The 20959-nt window shown below is 44.8% G+C and overlaps 1 protein-coding gene across 7 annotated transcripts in view; it reads left to right on the top strand.

Annotated features, from left to right (window-relative positions):
- The window catches only part of Ext2 (exostosin glycosyltransferase 2), a 138801-nt gene that overhangs the window by 99899 nt on the left and 17943 nt on the right, over positions 1-20959 (top strand). For all 7 annotated transcript variants that reach the window (XM_035446092.1, XM_035446095.1, XM_035446094.1 and 4 more), the window contains one exon: positions 186-352. In XM_035446092.1, the coding sequence (XP_035301983.1) occupies positions 186-352 (167 nt within the window). The remainder of the gene's footprint in view (positions 1-185; positions 353-20959) is intronic.

The raw sequence follows: 20959 nt of genomic DNA on the forward strand, positions 1-20959 counted from the left end.
GAATAGGTAGTGCCATAAAGGTTTGAGGAGGATGGTGCATTGATGGGAGCCTCCCCTCCAAAAACTGGTACCTCTGCACTTAAGAGTCCCTGGCAGAAGCTACCCCTCCCTGTGATAGAACAGGATGCTCTGACTCCTCACAGAGCTAGGTGAGTAGTAAAGAGTTTCTTTTATTCTTCATCCAGAATCTCTCTGGCCCAAAATTCGTGTTCCCTTGAAAGTTGTAAGGACTGCAGAAAACAAGCTGAGTAATCGTTTCTTCCCGTATGATGAAATTGAGACAGAGGCTGTCCTGGCCATCGATGATGACATCATCATGCTGACCTCCGATGAGCTGCAGTTTGGTTATGAGGTAAGGCTCTTTTCAGCAGTTCACTGAAAGGCTAGGTGTTTCATTCTCTAGAGCTATGATTGCTAAACTGTTCATCATGTGCCTGAGAGTGGGATGTAAAGCTATCTTCAAAGTCCTGGGGAAGCCTGGTGTCCCAGTGACAACTGTACCCAGATTTGGGAACTCCCAATGAGAGTCCCAGGGGATATTTTCTAAAACCTGTCTATAGCATTGGACAATCTACTCGATGTTTCCAAGCATAGCATTCCTGTACCCTTGGCTACCTGCCTCCACAGCAGTAAAAACATTAAGTCCAGAAGTGGCGGTATTGGCAAGCATTTGGAAAGCAGCCTGCCTACGGATGGCTTGCTCTCTGAGCTCTGTATGGACAGACTGTCTGCTTGTCTCTGTCACTGCTCCTTTGGGGCAGCTGATGGATTAGGTTGAGTTCAGGGGTTAAGCATGAAGACCAGGAAAGGTCTCCCTGGGGGAAAGTGCCAGAGTTGAAACTTGGCGCACACAGTGGGAGCTGATGAGCCTGTCAGGGTGGATATGTGTGAGATGCACTGGCGACAGCGAAGGCCTATGCTGCAGGGGTCACCAAGGTATGACAAAGCCCAGTAGAGTATACAAATCTCTTAGCTCCTTCTGGCAGTGCTGAGATTTATCCCATGGTCACACTGCCTTTATAGAAGAGGAACCATTTTCTTTGGTTTTCTCAGGACCTGTTGGATTTAGGGTTCTTAAGAAATGAAAATTAAGACAGCATGATAATGCACATCTTTAATTTTGGTGGAGGAAGAGTTAGGGAGGCAGAGGCAGGAGGACCTCTGAGTTTGAGGCTAGTTTGATCTACACAGCAAGTTAGGGGCAGCCAGAGCCACACAGTGAGAACCTTTAAAAAAAAATGAAAATCTATCCAATGCAGCCATATTTTTTGCATAGGTGTTTATTACATAAATTTCTTTGAGTCCTTAAAGATTGATTTAAGAGAGAAGAAAGATGAACCCACACATATACTACCAAAAATTAAAGGCTAGGTTTTCCCCATTTGTGTTGCTTTTAAATATAGTCCCATTTGAGGGTGAGAGAAAGCCATTCTGGCACAGATTAACTTGTGACCCTCTGGTCAGGTGTTTGGCCAGTGAGAAACAGTGGAGTATCCAGCAGAGTCTGCATTCTTTCATCTTTTGGATTTACTTTCATTTGTAGGAAGTGGCTTAGGTCATTTTACCTAGGATATGAATGACATTTACTGTACCACTGGCCAGTTTTATGTTACTTTGATACAAGCTTAGTGTCATTTTGGAAGAGAAAACCTTGATTGAAAAAAGGTCCCACCAGATTGGCATGTGATCTAGCCTTTGGTGCATTTTCTTGGCTAATGATTGATTTGGGAGGGCTCAAATCACTGTGGGATGTGCCACCCCTGGACTCTTGGTCCTGCATGCTGTAATAAAGCAGGCTGAGCAAGCCGGGAGGAACAAGCCAGTAATAGCAGCACCCTTCCATGGCCTCTGCATCAACTCCTTCCCTGACTTCCCTGGTTGATGGACTACAAGTTGTAAAATGAAATAAATGCTTTCTTCCCCAAGTTGCCTTTGATCATGGTGTTTCATCACAGCAGTAGAAACCCCAAGACACCATCTTTCCTACTTTTGTAGAAGGAGAATTGTAAAGTGTTTCTCTAGGCAAGCCAAGGTAGAAGGGCCTCTTCATTGGTACAGCAGTTCCAAACTGTATCTGTTTGCTCAGTTTCTTGGCAAAAGCGAAGTAGGAACAAAGATATTCAAAGATAATGCCCAGATAGTCACTATCTGGTCACTATCTCTGGTTACTGTGAAGGAGGTCTAGTCAAGAAGGCTGAGCTAAATGCATTCCTGAGAACTCTTTCAAACTTTAGATGAAACCTGATTCTCAGCTTATTCCTTCATACAATGGCAGTGAGTTTGCCCCCTCCCAGGATAAACATTCATAGTGCCCGCCACGAAGACAGCTCAGGAAGCACTTGGCAGAAGACACAGTAGAACCACTACCCTTACTATAGCTGCAGTCCTCTTCATGATTCTCCAGTGGTTCTCCTGGGGCTTCTGAGACTTACTATCTCTGTTGAGAGTATTTCTGTGGTGAGGGTACTCAGCTGAGTGTGGTTTCAGAAGATGGAGAACACTGTACTTCCAAAGTGAATTATTTGCTGTGCAGCAATTAGCAGCCTCAACTAAGTTATAAATAAGTTAATGAAAATTGGCATCCTAGGGGAATTGTATCAGAGTCCAGAACCGAGCAGAGTCTGTTGGGATTATGGTTTTGTTAGTTTCTACTCTTCCTCTCACCTGAAAGCTCAGGCGTGGCTGTTTCAAAGAAGCTTCCAGTCCCAGGCTAAGTGAGCTTCAGAAGGCTTAGTACCTCTTAAAACAAAACAAAACAAAACAAAAAAAAAAAAAACAAGGAAGTCATTACCTCAGAGATTTTCTGTTTAGTGCCCAGTTTTCCTTCTAGAATGTGAGCACCAGGGTCAGAACCATGGCTGTCTCATTCCTTGGCGTACTCTCCATGCCTAGTCCAATTTATTGAGCTCAGCAGTTACTCAGTGATGTTTGATGAATAACTTATCTCCGTTGCCAAAGTGCATGTGCACACAATAAGGCATGGACCTTTAGCTTCTGCTCTGTGCTGGTTCATAATCTGGATGCAGTGGTATGATAAAACAGTTTGAAATGTTAAAAATATATAAATGTTAAGCACACAATCACACACACACACACACACACACACACAGAGAGAGAGAGAGAGAGAGAGAGAGAGAGAGAGAGAGAGAGAGAGAGAGAGAGAGACTATAACAGAATACCTGAGGCAGACTGGCTTTACACTATATTTATTTGGTTTTTGTTTTGTTTTGTTTTGTTTTTAAGGGGGCATTTTGTTTTTCTTTGTTTTGTTTGATATGTGCTCTCATGTGCTCCAGGCTGGCCTCAAACTTACTACCTGGTAGAGGATGACTTCTGATCCTTCCGCCTCTACCTCCCGAGTTCTGGGAACATAGCTATGCACCACCACACCTGGCTAAATGGCTTTATAAAACAGAAATTCAGCTTCCAGTTCTAGACTCAAAGGCAGGTGCCAGCATTGGCTTGCCTCTAGCAAGGACCTTATGATTGATGCTGCAGTGGGAGGAGCATGTATGGAAGAAGAGATCACATGTCAAAACAGGAAGTCAAAGAGCAGTTCAGGGGTCAGGTCTTATAGCAGCTCATCTCCGCAGAGCTTTGGGACCCATCAGAGTTCCTTTAATTCCTTCTGATGACTGTGCCCCCATTGACCCCAGGACCTCCCACCAAGCCCTGTCTCTTAAAGTTCCCATATCACCCCTGCATTGTTAAATTGAGGGCCAGGACTCTACCATGTGAACCTTAGGGGACATACCACATCCAAGCCATAGCAGCTCTTGCCATGTCATACCAGCAGTCTTCCCACAGCATCTAAGGTCTAGAGTAATAAGAACCCATGTCTATGCTAATGCCTCTACACTGACATTCACTGATATTCACGGAAGCTTTGGAAGCTTTATTTGGTATAGCCAGAACCTGAAGGGAAACAAAACCAGTATCTATCAATCAGTCCAATGGGTAAGTGAACAGCAGCATATCCTCCACTAGGAGTTGACTAAACAGTAGTTAGGATTTGAAGTGGGGAGGAGGAGCTAGGAGGTATTGCAGTGCTGAAGATCAAACCCAGATCCAGGCCAACACTCTACCAGGTATCTATATCCCTAACCCTCAATAATACTAATAAAAAAAAGAATGAACTGTTGATATGTGCAACAATGTAGGTACTTTCCAGAATATAATATTATGCTGAGTTAATGAAGTAAGATGAAGGAGAGAACAGAGTTTATGAATTCGTATGTATGAAATTCTAGAAAATGCAGTGTGGGACAGAAGCTCAGTGGTTGCTTTCTCTGATCCCCGGTGCTAAGGTTGCAGGCATGTGCAGCCAGAAATAGTTTTTGTTTGTTTGTCTTATGTAAGTGTTGGGGATCCAAACTCACATCCTCATGCTTGCAGAACAATCACTTTTACCTGCTGAGCCATATACCTAGATTTCTAAAATTTAAATGGGAATACAATAGCCTTGCAAAAAAATTTTTTTGGTTGCAGCACTTACACTACCTTGTTTTAAGACTTACCATAAAGTTACAAGACACTGGTATTGATTCAGATTTAGTGAGACAGAATTTAGAGTTAAGAAATGGACCACTGTCGTATGAACAGTCTTGGGGAGACAAGAAACATCTGTCCACCCCAGATGGGACTCCAACAGACCTAGGAAAGCATTCCATTTAAGTCTTATCTCAGTGATCCAATGAATTTATTTATGGTTACTTACAGTAGTGTGGAAAACTTTCCAGTACTATACTAAAGGAGAAAATATCACACTGCCCTGGCAATCATTAACTGCCTATCTATTGTTGTGGAAGAGGACAGGCCTCATGAATCTCTCTCTTTCTCCATGATGGAATGTTAGTCAGTCCAGTCTTGTGTGGCATTATTACAGCTGCTTTGAGCTCAAGAGGATACAGCCAGAGGACAATGCTTAGCGCATATGTCTAGCTAATTGTCAACAGAAGAACCAGATCATTCATTCACTGCAGATGATAAGGTCTTTTCACTCAGTGATTTTGTAACATTTTCTTATCCATATTTTCAAAATGACCATACCATCTACTATATGTAAACATCTAACTCACAGCCAGGTATACCTCACACCTGTAATCACAGCACTGGGCTGAGGCAGATTACAAGCTTGAACCCAGCATGGCTTAGGGAAAATTCATATCACTAAATTACTGGATTAAAAAAGAATAAAAGCCTGAAGCTAGTGATGAAAAAGAAGCTGGGAAAAAAGTAAAACTTGAGGCAAGTGAGAAAAAGGAAAGGATAAAGGCAAGCAAGTGTTAAAAACAGTGAAGTAGAAAACTGACCAACAGAGGAAATTAACATGTCCAAAAATTGGCTCTTTGAAAAGATTAACAAAGCAGATTTACTGCCAAGTTTGGCCAATCCAAAAACAAAACAAAACAAAACAAAAAAACCCTACAAATTGTCATTATCAGAAATTATAATAGTTTCAATAGTGAATGTCCCCTTTCCTTTCCTCCTCCATCCTATCCTCATTCTCTTCCTTCCCTTCTTCCTTTTCCTCCCTCTCCCTCTTCCCTCCCTCTTTTTCTCCTGCTTCCACTCATCCTCCTTCTGCCATAACCATGATGTCTTCTCCAAGTTCCTGGAGCTAAACAACTATGGACTGAAATCTGGGAAACCCATGAACCACAATAAATCCTTCCTCCCAGAAACTGTTTCTGTGGGGTATTTTGTCACCTCACTGAAAAAAATAACTAATACAGAACATGGGTACCAGGAGTGGTTCGTGGCTGTGACTGAACCTGGCCATTTGACTCATGGACCTTTGGAGCAGGTTTACATGAGGAATTGCAAGAACTTGGAGAGCTACAGAAGCTGTAAAATGGTGTACCCAGAGCTTTATGGGCCATTCTAATGGATACCCAGAAGAGAGGAACACTGATGGAAAGGTAGACAATATATGCTAAGTTCATGAAGTTTCAAAGGAACAAAGTCTCTGTTAAGAATTAGACCAAAGCCATTTGTGTTACTGGCAAAGAATTTTCTACATATTATCTGTGTCCTAAAACTTTGGTAGAGAAAATTTCAAGACAGTGTAGCATTCAGACTGTAGAATGGCTATTGGTAGCTGCTTTCAGCCAGATTTACAGCAAGAAACAGTAGTAAACAGCAGAGCAGAAGGATCCAAAAGCCATATAACCAGAAAAGGAACTTGGAAAGTTGTAGACAGAGAAGGTGTGGTAGCCAAAGAGATTAGTATCATTAGAAAGAAGCTAAGCTTTTTGCAGTTAGACAATAGAAAGATTCCTTGAGGGTGTCTCTACAATTGGCCAGACCTTACCCCTCCAAGGTTCCAAGGTTCCAAGGTTCCAAGGTACTGAATTGTAAACTTACAATTGTAAGTTTTAAATTGTAAACTTTCCCCTGACAAGATAATGCCTATAGAACTCCTGCATAGGGCTACCTAGAGAAGTTTTTTCTTTCTTTCTTTTTTTAAATTAATTTTTAAAATTTATTTTACATACCAACCACAGATTCCCCTCCCTCTTCTTCTCCCATCCTCTCCTCCCACTTTCTTTCTACCACCCTCCCTATCCACTCCTCAGAAAGGGTAAGCCCTCCCATGGGAGTCAACAAAGCATGGCATATCAAGTTGAGGCAGGAGAAAGCTCCTCCCTGCTGCATCAAGGCTGGGTGAGGCAACCCTACCTCACTTTTTGGAATAGGTTCCAAAAAGCCAGCTCAAGTGCCAGGGACAGATCCTGATTCCATTGCTAGGGGCCCCACAAACAGACCAAGTTACACAACTATCACCACATGTAGCGGGCCTAGGGTGGCTCCATGCAGGCTGCCTAGCTATTGGTCTCAAGTCCATGAGCTCCCACGAGCTTGGGTCAGCTGTCTCTGCGGGTTTCCCTGTCATGGTCTTGACAGCTCCCCTCATCCGTGCTCATATAATCCCTCTTCCCGCTCTTCAGTTGGACTCCCAGACTTTGGCGCAGTGCTTGGCTGTGGATCTTTGCATATACTTCCATCAGTTAATGGGTTCTATAATCAGTTAAGGTTCTATAATGACAATTAGAGAAGTCCTTTAGTGGAAGGCCTTGGTATTGTCCACCTGATGCTGATTTTGAAGGGATGCAAATTCAAGAGTGGGGAGACTACTTCTAACATTTCAAAGGAATGCCTGGGAGGTCAATGTGTGGCAGGTTTGGGATTCCAGCAGGCAGCTGCTGAGAGGGCAATGCAAGAAGTAGCTATGGGAGTGATACTAAAATATATTGGAGACTCGAGAGTGTTGAAGTTGCCAGAGACACAGGATATATGCCTAGGCAAATCATAGGCAATAAGTGGAACTTATGCCCAGGACAGGAGCCATGAGGGATGCAAACTCAAGGTGATAGAGGCAGGAAGCCTATTGGAGCACACGTTCTGCTGCCATATATCCAGGGTAGCAGCAGAGGAACTGAAGAAGGTAGTGTTTGCCTTTTTGCATCTTGCTTTGATGCTTCCATGCTGCTTTCCTGTCTTTCTGTGATGTTTATTCTGTGTCATTGTAACTTGCTGTTTGCTTTACAGCAAGCAGCTCACAACTAAGAGTTTGCCTTGAGAGACAGAGGAGACTTTGAACTTTTAAACAATGTTGGAACTGTTTAGACTTTGGGGACTCCTAGAGATGAATTAAATACGTTTTGTATTATGAGATGGCTATGAGCCTTTGGGGCCCTGGGGCAGAATATTATGGCTCGACTATGAAATGGACCCACAAGCTCTAGTGTAGACACTGGCTTCCTAGCTGGGGTGCTGTTTGGAAGGTTGTGGGCTTTTCAGGGAGGTGGAACCCAGGTAGAGGAAGTAGGTCACTTGGCATGTTCCCAAGGAACTCCTGTTGCTGCTACCTCTCTCTCTCCTGTATTTCTGAGGCTGTGACATTTTACCTCAGCTTATGGGATCACAAAGCCATAGCTTAAAATCCCATAAACCGAACCAAAAATAAATCCTTCACACCTTCATTGTGCTCTCTGGCATCAGGTAGCATATGAGAATGAAAGACAACTAAGCTTTGAAGAGTCGTGAGTACAGATGTCAGTCATTAACACTTACAAGAAAACTTACAGAAATTAATAGGAAACTTTGTGAACAATTATAACTTAACATAAATAACATAAAACAATTATAACATAAATCAAAGGGGTGTATGTGCACATGTGTGTGTACACACATATGTGTTTGGGTTTGTATAAATGTATGTGTTGATATGGGAGTGTGAACGAACATGGATATGGGAGTGTGAACGAACATGGATATGGAGGTCAGAGGTCAACACTGTGTGTCTTCTTCAATCATTCATCTTATTGATGATAGGGTCTCTTGTTAAGCCAAGAACCCTGTTATTTGTCTGGGTTTGTAGGCTCCGGGGATCTCCTTGTGTCTGCACACATGAATTCATTGCATTCTGCTGTTGCCTGTGGATGGAATGTGACCAGTTCTCTCACATTCCTGCTGCTGGCACTTCCCCACCAGGATGGACTATAATCTGGAATTTCAGACCAAATAAACCCCTTCTCCCTTAAGTTGCTTTTATCATAGCAACAGGAGAAAGAAAGGAAGACAAATAAAATACTGAGAATGATGCTGAAGTTTTTCTGTCATCCGGGAAAATTGCAGCTTTAAGGAGAAAAGCTATTTGAGAGGTGTCACACCCTGAGAATGAGGTCGTTAGGAACAACAGCAGTTGCTGGAAATGCTCTGATGAGCAGCACAAAGAAAGGAGGACATAAAGAAGAGCAAAGTAGAAATGATGGAACTAACGCTACACACTCCTGAATTAAACACTGCATAGGCCTCACGGGAGAATGGAGGTACAGGAAGCAACCAGTGGCCTGGGCATAAATCGGTAGCAACTATTCAGTAAGTGCAACAAAGGGGGATAGGTTTAAAAAAATAAACAAAACAGTAACTACAACAAAATTGGAGCCAGGGGACCTGACAGACCTGAGGGACAGTCACAAAGTATTTAACAGTGCCTTTTGCTGGATTTTTTGGAGGAGAAAAAATGGGTAGAAAGCGTGTGAAGAGCCCAGGATGATGTGGTAGACTTTGGGGAGCCCCTTTTGAGGGCCTTACCCTACCTGGGGAGTGGAGGGGGGATGGCTAGGGGCAGGTGGGATGTTGGGGGGAGGGGAGGGAGAGGGAGAAGGGATTGACATCTGAAGCAAGCTTGTTCCTAATTTGAACTAATAAAATTAAAAAAAAAAAAAAAGTGTGTGAAGAGGTAAGAGCTGACAATTTCCAGAACTTAAAGACTCAAGAGACCCATCAGGCCACAGAAGGACTCGTAGAGATGTCAATAAATTTCACAAGCTGAGTGCATCAAAGGAGTACTTTTGTGTTTAAGTGGTTATCAGAAAGCAACATCGGGAAGATGAGCTGCTCATCTCTACAAGCACTTATGGAGGGAGGCGCATTTGCATGGGCCTCACCCACCCTGCTTCTGTAGCTTGGGCAGAGGCCTCATTGACGGTACTGGGTCTTCCTCCCCTTCCTGCCCCCATCCTTCATCCTCAAGCAGGACCTCACTGCCTTATTCCCCAGTGTGTCCAGCTCCACTCAGACTTGCTCAGCTCTCCTGCATTTGTTCTGATAGATTATATGAAATGTACAGCAACTTCTAGTATTTGGAATGATGGATCTCTCTTGTTCTTAATACTGGTCACTTCCTTGTCCTCTCTTCCACAGGGTCTCATGCCGTAGCCTAAGCTATCCTCAAGCTCATGATCCTCCAGCCTCCACCTCCTGATGGTAGAATTGTGGGCACACCGATTCCTTTTGTTAGACTAGTTGATGCTGTGCTTCTTTCAGAGAACTGGCTCTGTTGGGCTTTCTCTGTTTGTTTTGTGCTGGTCACCACTCTGCCTGACTGATTTCATACTCTGCATTAGTAAGTCTGAATTGCTGTTCTTTTTCCAGTTTTTTTGGCTTGATAGAATAGATCATTGGTTTTAATATTGCTTTTTTTCTGGTATATGCATTGAAATTTCTCTTTAATTGTAGCTTCAGGTATGTTATGAATCTTTTGTTGGTGTATTTCTTTGTGTGTGTGTATGTGTGACTGTGTCTCTGTGTGTGTCTTTGTGTGTACGTGGAGGGGGGGTTCGTATGTTGCAGAGGCCAGAGAAGGATGCCAGGTGTCTTCTATAACTCTCCACCCTGTTTTTAACACAGGCTCTCTCACTGGACCTGAAGCCTAGCCAACAAGCTCCCTGGACCAACATGCCTCCCTCTCCAATGCTGGGGTTATATGTATGCTTAGCCTGCCCAGCTTTTACATGGGTACTGGGAACTCAACTCAGGTTCTCTTGTTCTAACAGCAAGTAGTCTTACCCACAGACTTAGCCCCAGCCCTCATTCTCAAGTTTGGATGTGTCATGTTTCTGTTATCCTGAAGTTCAAAATAATATGTGATTTCCTTTGTGTTATCTTCTTAGATCCTTAGGTCCATAAAAGGACATTGCTTGCTTCTGTCACATTTTAAAGTTACCTTTTATCTCTTGTTCCTGATTTGATACAACTGTGCTGAGATGTATCAAACTCTACTTGGTAATGCCTTGAGACTGGGTTAGCATAAGGCCTTTGCTGTTAATGTTCCAGGTGCACCTGGGAGGAAGGCTCATTCTGCATTTGTGAATTCAGTATTTAACTAAGCCAGCTGGTTAGGTTAGTCACCCCAGTGCTTCAAATGTACACAATCAAAAGGCCCCTGTCCATTCTCTTATGAAAGCAGCATCTTCCTTCTGTTTTTTTTTTTCTATAGACCTTGTGTTTGTAGTAGTTAAATGCATTATCCTAGCTTAACCCTCCAAAATAGCTAAACACCAGATTGACTGTGTGAGAGTCAAAGAGAAAATGTGCCAGAGGCCTTTTTATTGTTATGCCAAAGAGGCTGTAGAAAAACCAAGTGACACTGGGGTCTCCCCATCAAGAATCCTTGCTGAGGGAGGAGCCAGCAGCCCCCAGGCTCCTAGAGTTTTTTCCTTGTTTGTCTGGAAACAGAGCTCTAGACCAAAGGACTTTCTGTAGCCCCTAAGGGATCAGAAGTGCAGGTAAAGCAAGCCGTGACTCCACGTGGGAAATGCCAAACTGCTGGATATGAAGAGTAACATTTGGAGCAATCCTGTGACACTCAGACCAGCCACACATGAACTGGATGCTGAGGCGAGGATGCCCAGGTTGTGGTACTAGAGACAGAGCACTCTGAGGTGACCCAAGGCCTGTTCTGTTCATGTTTTTGACAGCACCACTGTTGAGGTGTCACATGCAGACCCAGTCCCCAGGTTCTGCTATTTTCACAAGCGAGTGGGTACTCTAAGGCAGTGCATGCCAAAGAGCTAGAAGGCTTGATTGACAGAGACTATTTCAAAGGAAGCTTCACACCATGTTTATGGGTTGTAGGGCAAACTACAGGCCAGCTCATAGAACACACACTTCCCCAAGACACAAGACAGATTCACGGGTGAGTGGTGGGGCAGTCTCTTTGTACTGTTAGGTCAGAAACAAAGTGTAAACTCTGTAGTCCCTTTCCAAGAGGAAGTTGCAGAGCCCTGCAGTGCTCTGTCTGGCCTTTGCCTTAGCACAAGTAGGTGATATAAACACACAGATGAGGCTTTGTACACCTGTTGGGACCTGGCCCCAGTCTTGCAACTGATCAGGAGAGAGGCTCAGATCTCTGCATGTCACCTGCCCTGTTAGCCTTTCTAGTTCTGCTCAGAAGAAACACAATGAGAATGTGAAGGGACCACAGAGACCACCCTATCCCTTCATGCTTTGCTGCCAAGGACCTGGAGAACTACAGAGAAGCCAATTTACGTCTTTAAGATGTTAAATGCACATTGACTGTGTAACACTTTGCGATACAGAGGAAGGTCTGAGGAATGAGGTCAGGCCAGTTTTCCTTCCAGTCCTGTGACCTGAGTGCACAGACGTTTGGATCCAGTGCTAGATGTAATCATTTCCTTGGAAGAAAGCATGGGTTATTTGCCGTCTCGGTGGGGTCACTTTCCCTCTTGGAAGGCAAAGGGCCCTGGGAAACTTTCCCTTCCCTCTCCAGCCCTGAAGTCACGAGCTAGGAATGATTCTCTCTGGCCCTGCGTGTTTCTGACTTGTTTGACAAGCTCTAGTGAGCTACCAGATGGGAGATTCCTTTCAGCCTGGGATAATTTATTTATCTGTTTATGTATTTTACCAGGAAAGTATCTATTCAGTTCTTGATACTCATTTGCAAGTAACTCCTACGGGAACAGTAGCAGCGTATAGTGTTACTTGGACGTTTGATCATCCCCCCTCCCAAGTCTGTCTGCTTTTATTTCAGACACTAAAAAGCAGGGAAATAAAAAGCAACTTATTCCTACTCCCCTCCCCCTCCTCTAAGAGACAGTTTAAAACATGTGGTTGAAAATGAGCCGTGGAGACTTGGCTGAGTGTGCGGACCTGTGGATTTATTTTCCCTTTCATACTTTGATCCACATTTCCAACCATAAAAAATTATTAGTGGCACTTAAGTGTTGGACATTTTTCACCTGAGAGAGGTGAAACTCTCTTGGCTAATGATGTTGGCTATAAATATGGAGTTAGGGCTTCAGGCAGGAATGGGAAGGAACAGAGTGGCTGTGTGTTGTCAGGCATGGATACTGATGCTTGGACATCCATAAGTGGCCAAGGCTGCTTGGGCCTCTTGGGTACTAATACATTGTGAGAATTTATTTACATTGTTTTGTTCACAGCTGCCCAAGGTAATAGCAACTACATATCTTCAAAAAAAAAATCACAGAAGACAGCAAACTATCAAGACTTACCCCATTCTTTTTTCATAGCATCTTCTCCAACTGGGTTTTCTTGATGTAGGGGTCTTTCAGAGCAAGGCCTCAAAGTGTGAGTGAGTGTGGGCTGCTGGGGTGGGCCTAGCAGTTTTGTTAACAATGGATGTTAGGTTAGCTAGGCAGTAGAGGGCCAGCTGAGTGAGGAATGGATAGACTCTGATGCTAACAGAAGAGTCTCTTGGGAGGTGTGTGTAAAAAGAAGTTGATCTCAGGATAAATTTGTGGTGACAGAGACTAGAGACAGGAAAGCAAGTGAGACCCAGGTGATGAAAGTCTAAAGGCAATGTTGGAGTGATTATAGAGCCCAGGAGAAGAGCAGGACCACTCACCCAGAGCATTGATTTGATGATGGATGGGGGACTTGGCTAATTGAATTCATCAGAGATGGTGTGATGCTTATATTTTAAACAGAATTAGTAAAATACAGCCATCTATATGTGCATCCAGGGACAGCAGGAGAGCGGGTGCAATCTGTGGATCTAAATAAATTATGGTTTTTCTCTTCTCTTTATAATGGCTACAGATGGAAACAGTCTACCCTAGAATTAGATTCTTTTGTCACTACCTTTAAAAGGGAAGAGATAATGTACAAACTAAAGTGTGATCTCTCTATCCTTGTGTTGATCCACCCCAAGTGTTGGTCTGTCCATCTCACAGATGCTGGATTTGAGGACAATTAAGTGCAAAGCGAATCTTGGACTCATTCTTTTGGGTGTGTGGTCCTCTGCTTTCTGCTCACCTCCCTAGGAATCCCAGTCCTAGTCTGGAGATTTATCCAGCCAGCCTGTTGGAGATCCAGGGAACTATATAAAAAGAGTTTTCTTTATGGCACATCTTACCGTGGACTCTGGACAAGCTAAGCCTTTGAGTTATCTAAGGCTCTGCAAAACTCAGTTTTATATAGCTGAGACAAATACGGAGAAATCCATAAAGGAATGGAAATAGAAGCTATTTCCCCTCAGCTAGATATAAAACAGAATGACTGTGGTGACCCACAGTTACCTCTTCCCTCATTCATGTCAGTGAGTTAAACAGAACAGCAAAGCTGCTAGCAGTCTCTGGAGATGATGAGGATGCATTTAAGAGAAGTAATAATCAGAGATGACAGACAGATAACCAGACAGGCAGACAGACTGATTTATGTACAGGCTCAGGAAAAGGGGCCATGATGGGGTCCTGTGACTGTCACCATCATCAGAAAGAAGGTCACTGCTCTCAATCCAACAAGGCACTACTGGCCAGACCCTGAGAAAGCTCAGGGATCCGAGGCAGCCAAAAGCCAAGGGCTAGAAATCTCAGGTGCTGATTCCCACCAAAGCCTGTGATATCTCCAGTACCCAGATTATTCAAGCACCACTGTGCATGCCCTTTTGTTGTGTGAATTCCTTGGGAAGCCAGAAAAGAAAGGTCTACTCACCCGAGTGTTCTAGCAGGTCTATGTGGCTGACAGACCAAAGAAAGCTTCTGCCAAGGCCACTTGGGGGACTGAGCATGGATAACTATCTCACTGACAGCTGCAATGCTGAAAAGTCCCACCCACCCTGTCAACCTCCTATCTCCTACATATTCAAGTACCCAAGACCATGGTAGCTGGGGCAGGGAGAGGTGACCTCACTTTAAGGAGAAGGTCTCGTGACTCTCTACTCCTCCACAAGGAGTGTTAGCATCATTATCACCTCCGCAGACTGCTAGCATCTTTGTTGTTCTAACTCTTGTCTTCAGGAGACAGTGTGGCCAAGTGGTCCCACCTGAGAGACTGCACTTCTCCAGGCAGACAGGGAAGACAGTGGTTAGAGGCAAGTCATTGTCTGGAGGAGCTGTCCTTTCCACAGTATCTCCAGCTCCTGGTGTGCAGCCTGCAGACCTGTTCACCCTGTCCTGTCTCCAGCTTGCATTGATTTACACCTGCAGGCCTCGTGAGACAGGAGAGAAAACAGTTCGTGTGTGCCGCCAGAGCTGTGAGAACTGCTGAAAGAAGATCCAGAGACAAGCCAGAAGCTGAGGAGGTGCTGAGAGACACTGTGGCGTGGCTTGACCTTGCCAAGCCCTTCTGACGCACCCAGACCCCACTGGAGAGTAAGTCAAACAAATATTAAGGGAAGGAAATCGAATATGTATGCTGAACATTGAAATAACAGCCAATCATTTGGAAAAGCACCCAGATGGGAATTCTAGTGGAGTGGCACTGTCTTCCCACTGAACAAATGAAAGCAAGTTCAGAATGTGTTTATATAACCATTAATGAAACATCATTGGTGGGCTGGCTGTCCCTGTCCCAAGGAGGAGGGCCCATGTTTGTACTGCAGGTCTCCATATCCTAGGTGTCTCCTCCCCACACACTCATAAGGGAGGCAGGTTAGTCAATGCTAGGTAGGGCTGGTGAGACAGCTCTGGCCTTTCCCTGGGTAGTCCTGGGCCTTCACAACTAGTGTTCATAGTGTTCATAGTTCATAGTTCATAGTTCATAAGGCCATTTTAAAGGGGTTTTGCCTGTGTGATGCTTGAATGAACACCCCCCCATCCCACCTTATTGAGTGGGAGCTATCTGCAGTGATACCCAACCCTGAGCAGATCCATGTGTCTGAGGGCTATTGTCCCAAATCTGCCTGCTGTCTCATTGAGGTTGATCACAGGGAACTGGCACTTCTGGAATCCAGAGCTTCAGACTCTGGCTATGGTTTCTACATGTGAGGGACTTCTCTTCCTGGACCATTTCTCTGCCTTGATAGTGATAGAGATGCTAAACCCAGGTGCATGGGCAGGATGTGGTGCAGGGACGGGGAATTTTCTGGCTCCTGATGAGGGCAGTGCTCAGAGCTCCCAGGAAAGCCACATGGATTTCCCAAACATGAGACCGTGCCATTCATTATCAGAGCACACAACTCTAGTCTGCCAAAGTCTAGATCTAAAACAGGCTTATGATCCCCGTCACACCAGATACCATGTGAAGGAAGGAACAAAACACTGAAAGGCTCAAAGTGGCCCCTGCCTGGAAGATGCCACACTGTGGAAAGAATCTCTAGAAAGCAAGATGAGCTCGCCAGCCTGATACATACAGCTTACTTCTCAGATCATATTTATTTCTTGGTGCCTGGAAATTGGTGCCTAGGGTTCTCATTAATCATGGTTGCTGTGCATTTGCTACTGTCTGCTGGCTGGTTTAGATCAAGACTTGGCAACCTTTAAAAGTAATATTTCTTGGTTCCCCAGTAGCCTTTGGGTTGGGCTGAAGATTTGAGGGTTTGGGCGGAGGTCATAATCACACGTTGACACTCAGCTCTTGGAGGGGAAGAAAAAGGCCACTTCTCACAGTTAGAGCCACCAACCACGTGTGCAGCAGAGATGCTAGGCTCAACGATAAACAAACCTTGGTGGTAGTGTGGTCTTTCAGCGGGGATTGTGGCGCCTTTTTCAACTGCTCTGCCTAGACTCCTGGCTCATAGTAGTTATACCGTAAATACTTGCAGACTGACTGGAGCTGAGGTTTGGACATTGAGTTGACTTCCTGTGAGTAGAATTATAAAGAGCTGTTGGAGTAAAATGCTCCCATAATCCCTGTGCAGTGGAGTGTTGGTTTTCTACCTACTGGCCGGTGAACAAATGGAAGAGAGGAATTTTGTGCTGTACTTCAAGGCTGTGAGCAATGGGGATCCAAATCCCAACTTTGTAATTAAACTTTCTTCCTGTAGAATGGAATGTTTGAAGTTTCTTCAGGTTCCTGCTGCCCTGTCTCCAACCTACAAGTCCCCTTTTTACCTTGGTAACTCCCTAGCCCTTTCCCTACATCCTCACTTCCTGGGGACCTTGGCTTTCTAATGGGCATGCCACTGGATTGCCCCTGCAAAGCCCCATGTCAATGAGATACATGCCTTATTTTGTACACTCTCTCTCTCTCTCTCTCTCTCTCTCTCTCTCTCTCTCTCTCTCTCTGTCTGTCTCTCTCTCTCTCTCTCTCTCTCTCTCCCTCCCTCCCTCCCTCCCTCCCTCCCTGAAGTATGGGACAGGCTGGACTTTGACAGAAGGTCAAGTGCAGTTCCAGGAAGAGGCAGAGCCTGTCACAGACAGTTCTGGAAGGTTGGGGCCTCCACAAGCAGAGGTTTGACTTAAGCTTTACACCCTCTACAAAATTAGCCAAAACCAAATCATACACTTAAATATAAAGCACAAAACTGGAGTGGAGGTGGGGGTTCAGGTTCTAGAAGTTTGCAAAGAGATCTGAGCCTGACAACAAAAGGTCAGTCCATAAAAGTACAAATTGGTAAATTAGGCCTTTTCAAAATAAAAATATTTTGCTCTTTAAAAGACATTGTAAAGAAGATGAAAAGACAAGCTCCAGACTAGAGAAAATATTTGTAAACCACATGTCCAAAGAAGAAGTAAACATCTCAGACAGACAAAGAACTCTCAGAAGTCAGCAGTGAAATCCCAGCAGTCCAGCCAGAAAGAGAACAAGGGCATGGACAGACTCCCTACCGAGGAGGGGTCACAGGCAGCAAATGGAACACACAGAACACTTAGCCCACAGGACAGTGCAGAGAGAACACAATGGCATGCACAAAGGTCTAACTTTAAAAAACAGTGACAAGAGGGGCTGTGAGATGGCTCAGTAGGTACAAGTGTGAAGACTGGAAGTTGATGCCAGCATCTCTGTAAACCCAGAGTCAGGCAGAGACAGGAGGATCCCTGGAGCTCTCTGGCCAGCCATTCTAGCTGAATCCATGAGCCTCAGCGTCAGTAAAAGAATAGGTGGAATTCCAATAAGGATGCATACCTCTGGCCTCTACATGAATGCATGTACAGACAGACAGACAGGAGGAGCTGGAGCTGGCTCCACAGTTAAGAGCACTTGCTGCTTTTCCAAAAGACCTGAGTTTGATTCCTGGCTCTCAGTCACCTGTAACTCCAGCTGCAGGGGGCCCAGCCCACATATGGCAAATGCACACAAACACACACACATAAAAATATATATATATATATTTTTGTCAAAGTCCAGCCTGTCCCATACTTCAGGGAGGGAGGGAGGGAGGGAGGGAGAGAGAGAGAGAGAGAGAGAGAGAGAGAGAGAGAGATGTGTGTGTGTGTATGTATGTATGTATGTATGTATGTATTGCATATATTACACACACATGTTATATCTTATTTATATATGTAAATATTTTTAAAATAATGATGAGAGCTCAGTAAATATCCAAGAGCCAAACACAAATAAAATAGAAACATTCCATCGCCAAGCTATATTTAACTTGTTACTGGATTGCCTTTCTAGAACTCAGTGTGACAGGACTGGTTGTGTGTGTGTGTGTATGTGAGTAGTAGTAGTAGTTGTTGTTGTTGTAGTAGTGGTATTAGGTCAACCTCATCTCATACCTCAGAAGCTATCAACATTTTTTTGAGATATGATCTCTTCAGTGGCCTTGAATTCACCCAGTACTTTACTCTAGGTGGCCAGTGAGCCTCAGAGAGCCACATGCCTCTACCTTCCAGTGCTGGCATTCAGAGCACACACTAGCACACCTAGCTTCCATGGTGCTGGGGTTGTCAAGTCACCATGCTTATGTGACAAGCACATTACTAGCTAAGCTATCTCTGTAGCCTCGCAACTGTTACTTTGAAGCTAGGTGGAAGAGATTCAGATTTTTTGCTGTTGTGTGTTATGTGTTTGTCACAGGCTGATTATGTAGCACAGGCTGGCCTCACTCTCGTGATCGTGCTGCCCCTCCTTCTGCATCCAGACATCACCTATACGAACAGCTCACCAACTCTTGATTTTTTTTAATGCTGTGGAGTACATTCTCTGTTCGATGGTTTGGATTCCATTTAGTTTTGCTTTTTTCTGTAATCCACCCTGAGACTTTGTTTGCAAGTAGGTTGAACATAGGTTGGTATGGAGGGTCTTTGCTAGCTGATTGTGTATCAAGACTAAACAGAGAGCAGGTAAGATTGCTCAGGAAGTGACCATTTGGAAGTTCCTTCATGGGGTTGGCTCAGTCCACTGGCTGCTCTTACAGAGGACTTGGGTTCAATTCCCAGCACCCATATGGCAGCTGACAGCTGTCTGTAACCTCAATTTCAGGGGACCTGACATCCTCACAAGGACATACGTGCAGGCAAAACACCAGTGCTCATAAAATAAAAGTTTTATGAGAAAAATAAAGAATTCAGCTGGGCGTTGGTGGCGCATGCCTTTAATCCCAGCACTCGGGAGGCAGAGGCAGGCAGATCTCTGTGAGTTCAAGACCAACCTGGTCTACAAGAACTAGTTCCAGGATAGCCGCCAAAGCCACAGAGAAATCCTGTCTCGAAACACACACACACACACACACACACACACACACACACACACACACACACACACACATACACATATACATATGTGTGTGTGTGTGTATATGTAATGTAAAATATATTTTTTAAAAAGGAAGTCCTTCATGCTTTGAAGTTAGTTGGGGATCAGCAGTTTGCAAGTTATCATTTCTTCCTCTGTGTGAGGTTTGCTCTTGCCAGTGTCCCTAACTCAAGTGATAAGAGCCACCTCCACAGCCGCTAGAGGCAGCAGAGCTCACTCACCTCTGCTGCACAGAAATCAGGCACTGGTCCACAGTCATTCAGACTGAACCTCACTGAAGTCAGTTTGGAATTCCGAAGCCTCAGTAACTGCCCACTGAGTGGAAGCAGTCTGTCTTTCCTCACTTCACGGGATTTAGGAAACAGTCATTTGCCTGCTCATTACAGTTTTAACTTTACTGAACAGTCTCCTGAGACCAGGCCAAGAAATGGTGTGACTGCAGCTGAGGCTCCAGGAAGAAAATAAATTGGGGGTAGTGGTCTTAAAAGCACAGAACTAGCTAGAGTGTACCCCCATCCTGACCTTCCTCCCGTCCCCGCACTCACACCCTCCTCCTTTCCTCTGTTGTCTCTCAGAAGAGATTCATTGCCTCATGAAGAAGCATCACCGGGTTTAATCTTTCATTCAGCTGCTCTGGGCTTATGCTTCCTCCTCTACCCCAGCGCCTCATAGATATGAATTTCCAGGAGGTGCTCAGATGTGGTGTGGAAACACACGGGCTTGCACACAGCTGACGGGGCTTCTCTTCATGCCATGAACGTGTAGCCGCTGGTTCTAAATGGAAACCACATTCACAACGAAGCTTCTGCTTTAGGAAAATGAGTGCTGATGGGAGCAAAAGGCCAGTCGTGTTTCCCGCCTCCACCCCCCCCCCCGGCCATTCTCTGCTGTCTACCTCAAGGATCAGTGGGCTCTACCTGTCACTGGCACAAAGGCTGAAGAACCAGGTGCTGGGGGTGATTTAGACCTACCTCAGCCTGGCTGCCATGTTTCATCAGTGAGGGCCTGAGCTTAGGGGGATGGAGTGCTTCTTAGAATGCTGGGAAGCCATAGAACTTGATGAACAGGCTGCTGTGGAACTTTGGATCTACCATAGCAGTGTAAAAGGCCATTTCCTCCTCAGGTCAGTTTTTTCATCTGTGGAGGGAACAGATGAGTGACTGGACAAATGGCATCTCCCTTCCAGATGGTCTTGAAGGCTGCAGATCCTGGAGACAACTTGGACAGGGCCTCCCCACTCCGATCACCCAGTATGAGTCTTCTTGCACCCATAGGTGAGCTGATGACGACTCCAGGATGAGGCAGGTGTCTCAAAGCCACCTTTTCTCAGAAATACCTTCCCAGTAGCGGCAACCACTAAAAGATGGAATGGCACATAATCCTGTGCCCACTGTAACTAAGCACAGCCCATCCCTGGGCCTTCAGCACTGCCCCTAGCCTTAAGATACCACTTAAAAGATGAGCACATCATGTACCCAGTACCAAAGTCCTACCCTCCAGCCAGACTGGAGCAGATGAGTAACAAAACCTCAGAGGTCTCCCATGCTCCTGGTTTTCCTGCTGGGTTAATCTTAAACAGAACTCTTCTATGGCTTGAAGGGTCCCTCAGGCAGACTGAGGTAATCTCACAGGTTGATCTTAAGACACACTGTTTATACATGTATATATCAATGCTAGTCAGCATTAGGAAGTTCTAGGTGACAATGCCTGGACTCCCCTACTCTAGATATCTCCAGTCAGCATTCACTTGTGCCACTGATGTGAA

Source organism: Cricetulus griseus, chromosome 6, assembly GCF_003668045.3.
Source record: "Cricetulus griseus strain 17A/GY chromosome 6, alternate assembly CriGri-PICRH-1.0, whole genome shotgun sequence".
Lineage (NCBI taxonomy): Eukaryota > Metazoa > Chordata > Mammalia > Rodentia > Cricetidae > Cricetulus > Cricetulus griseus.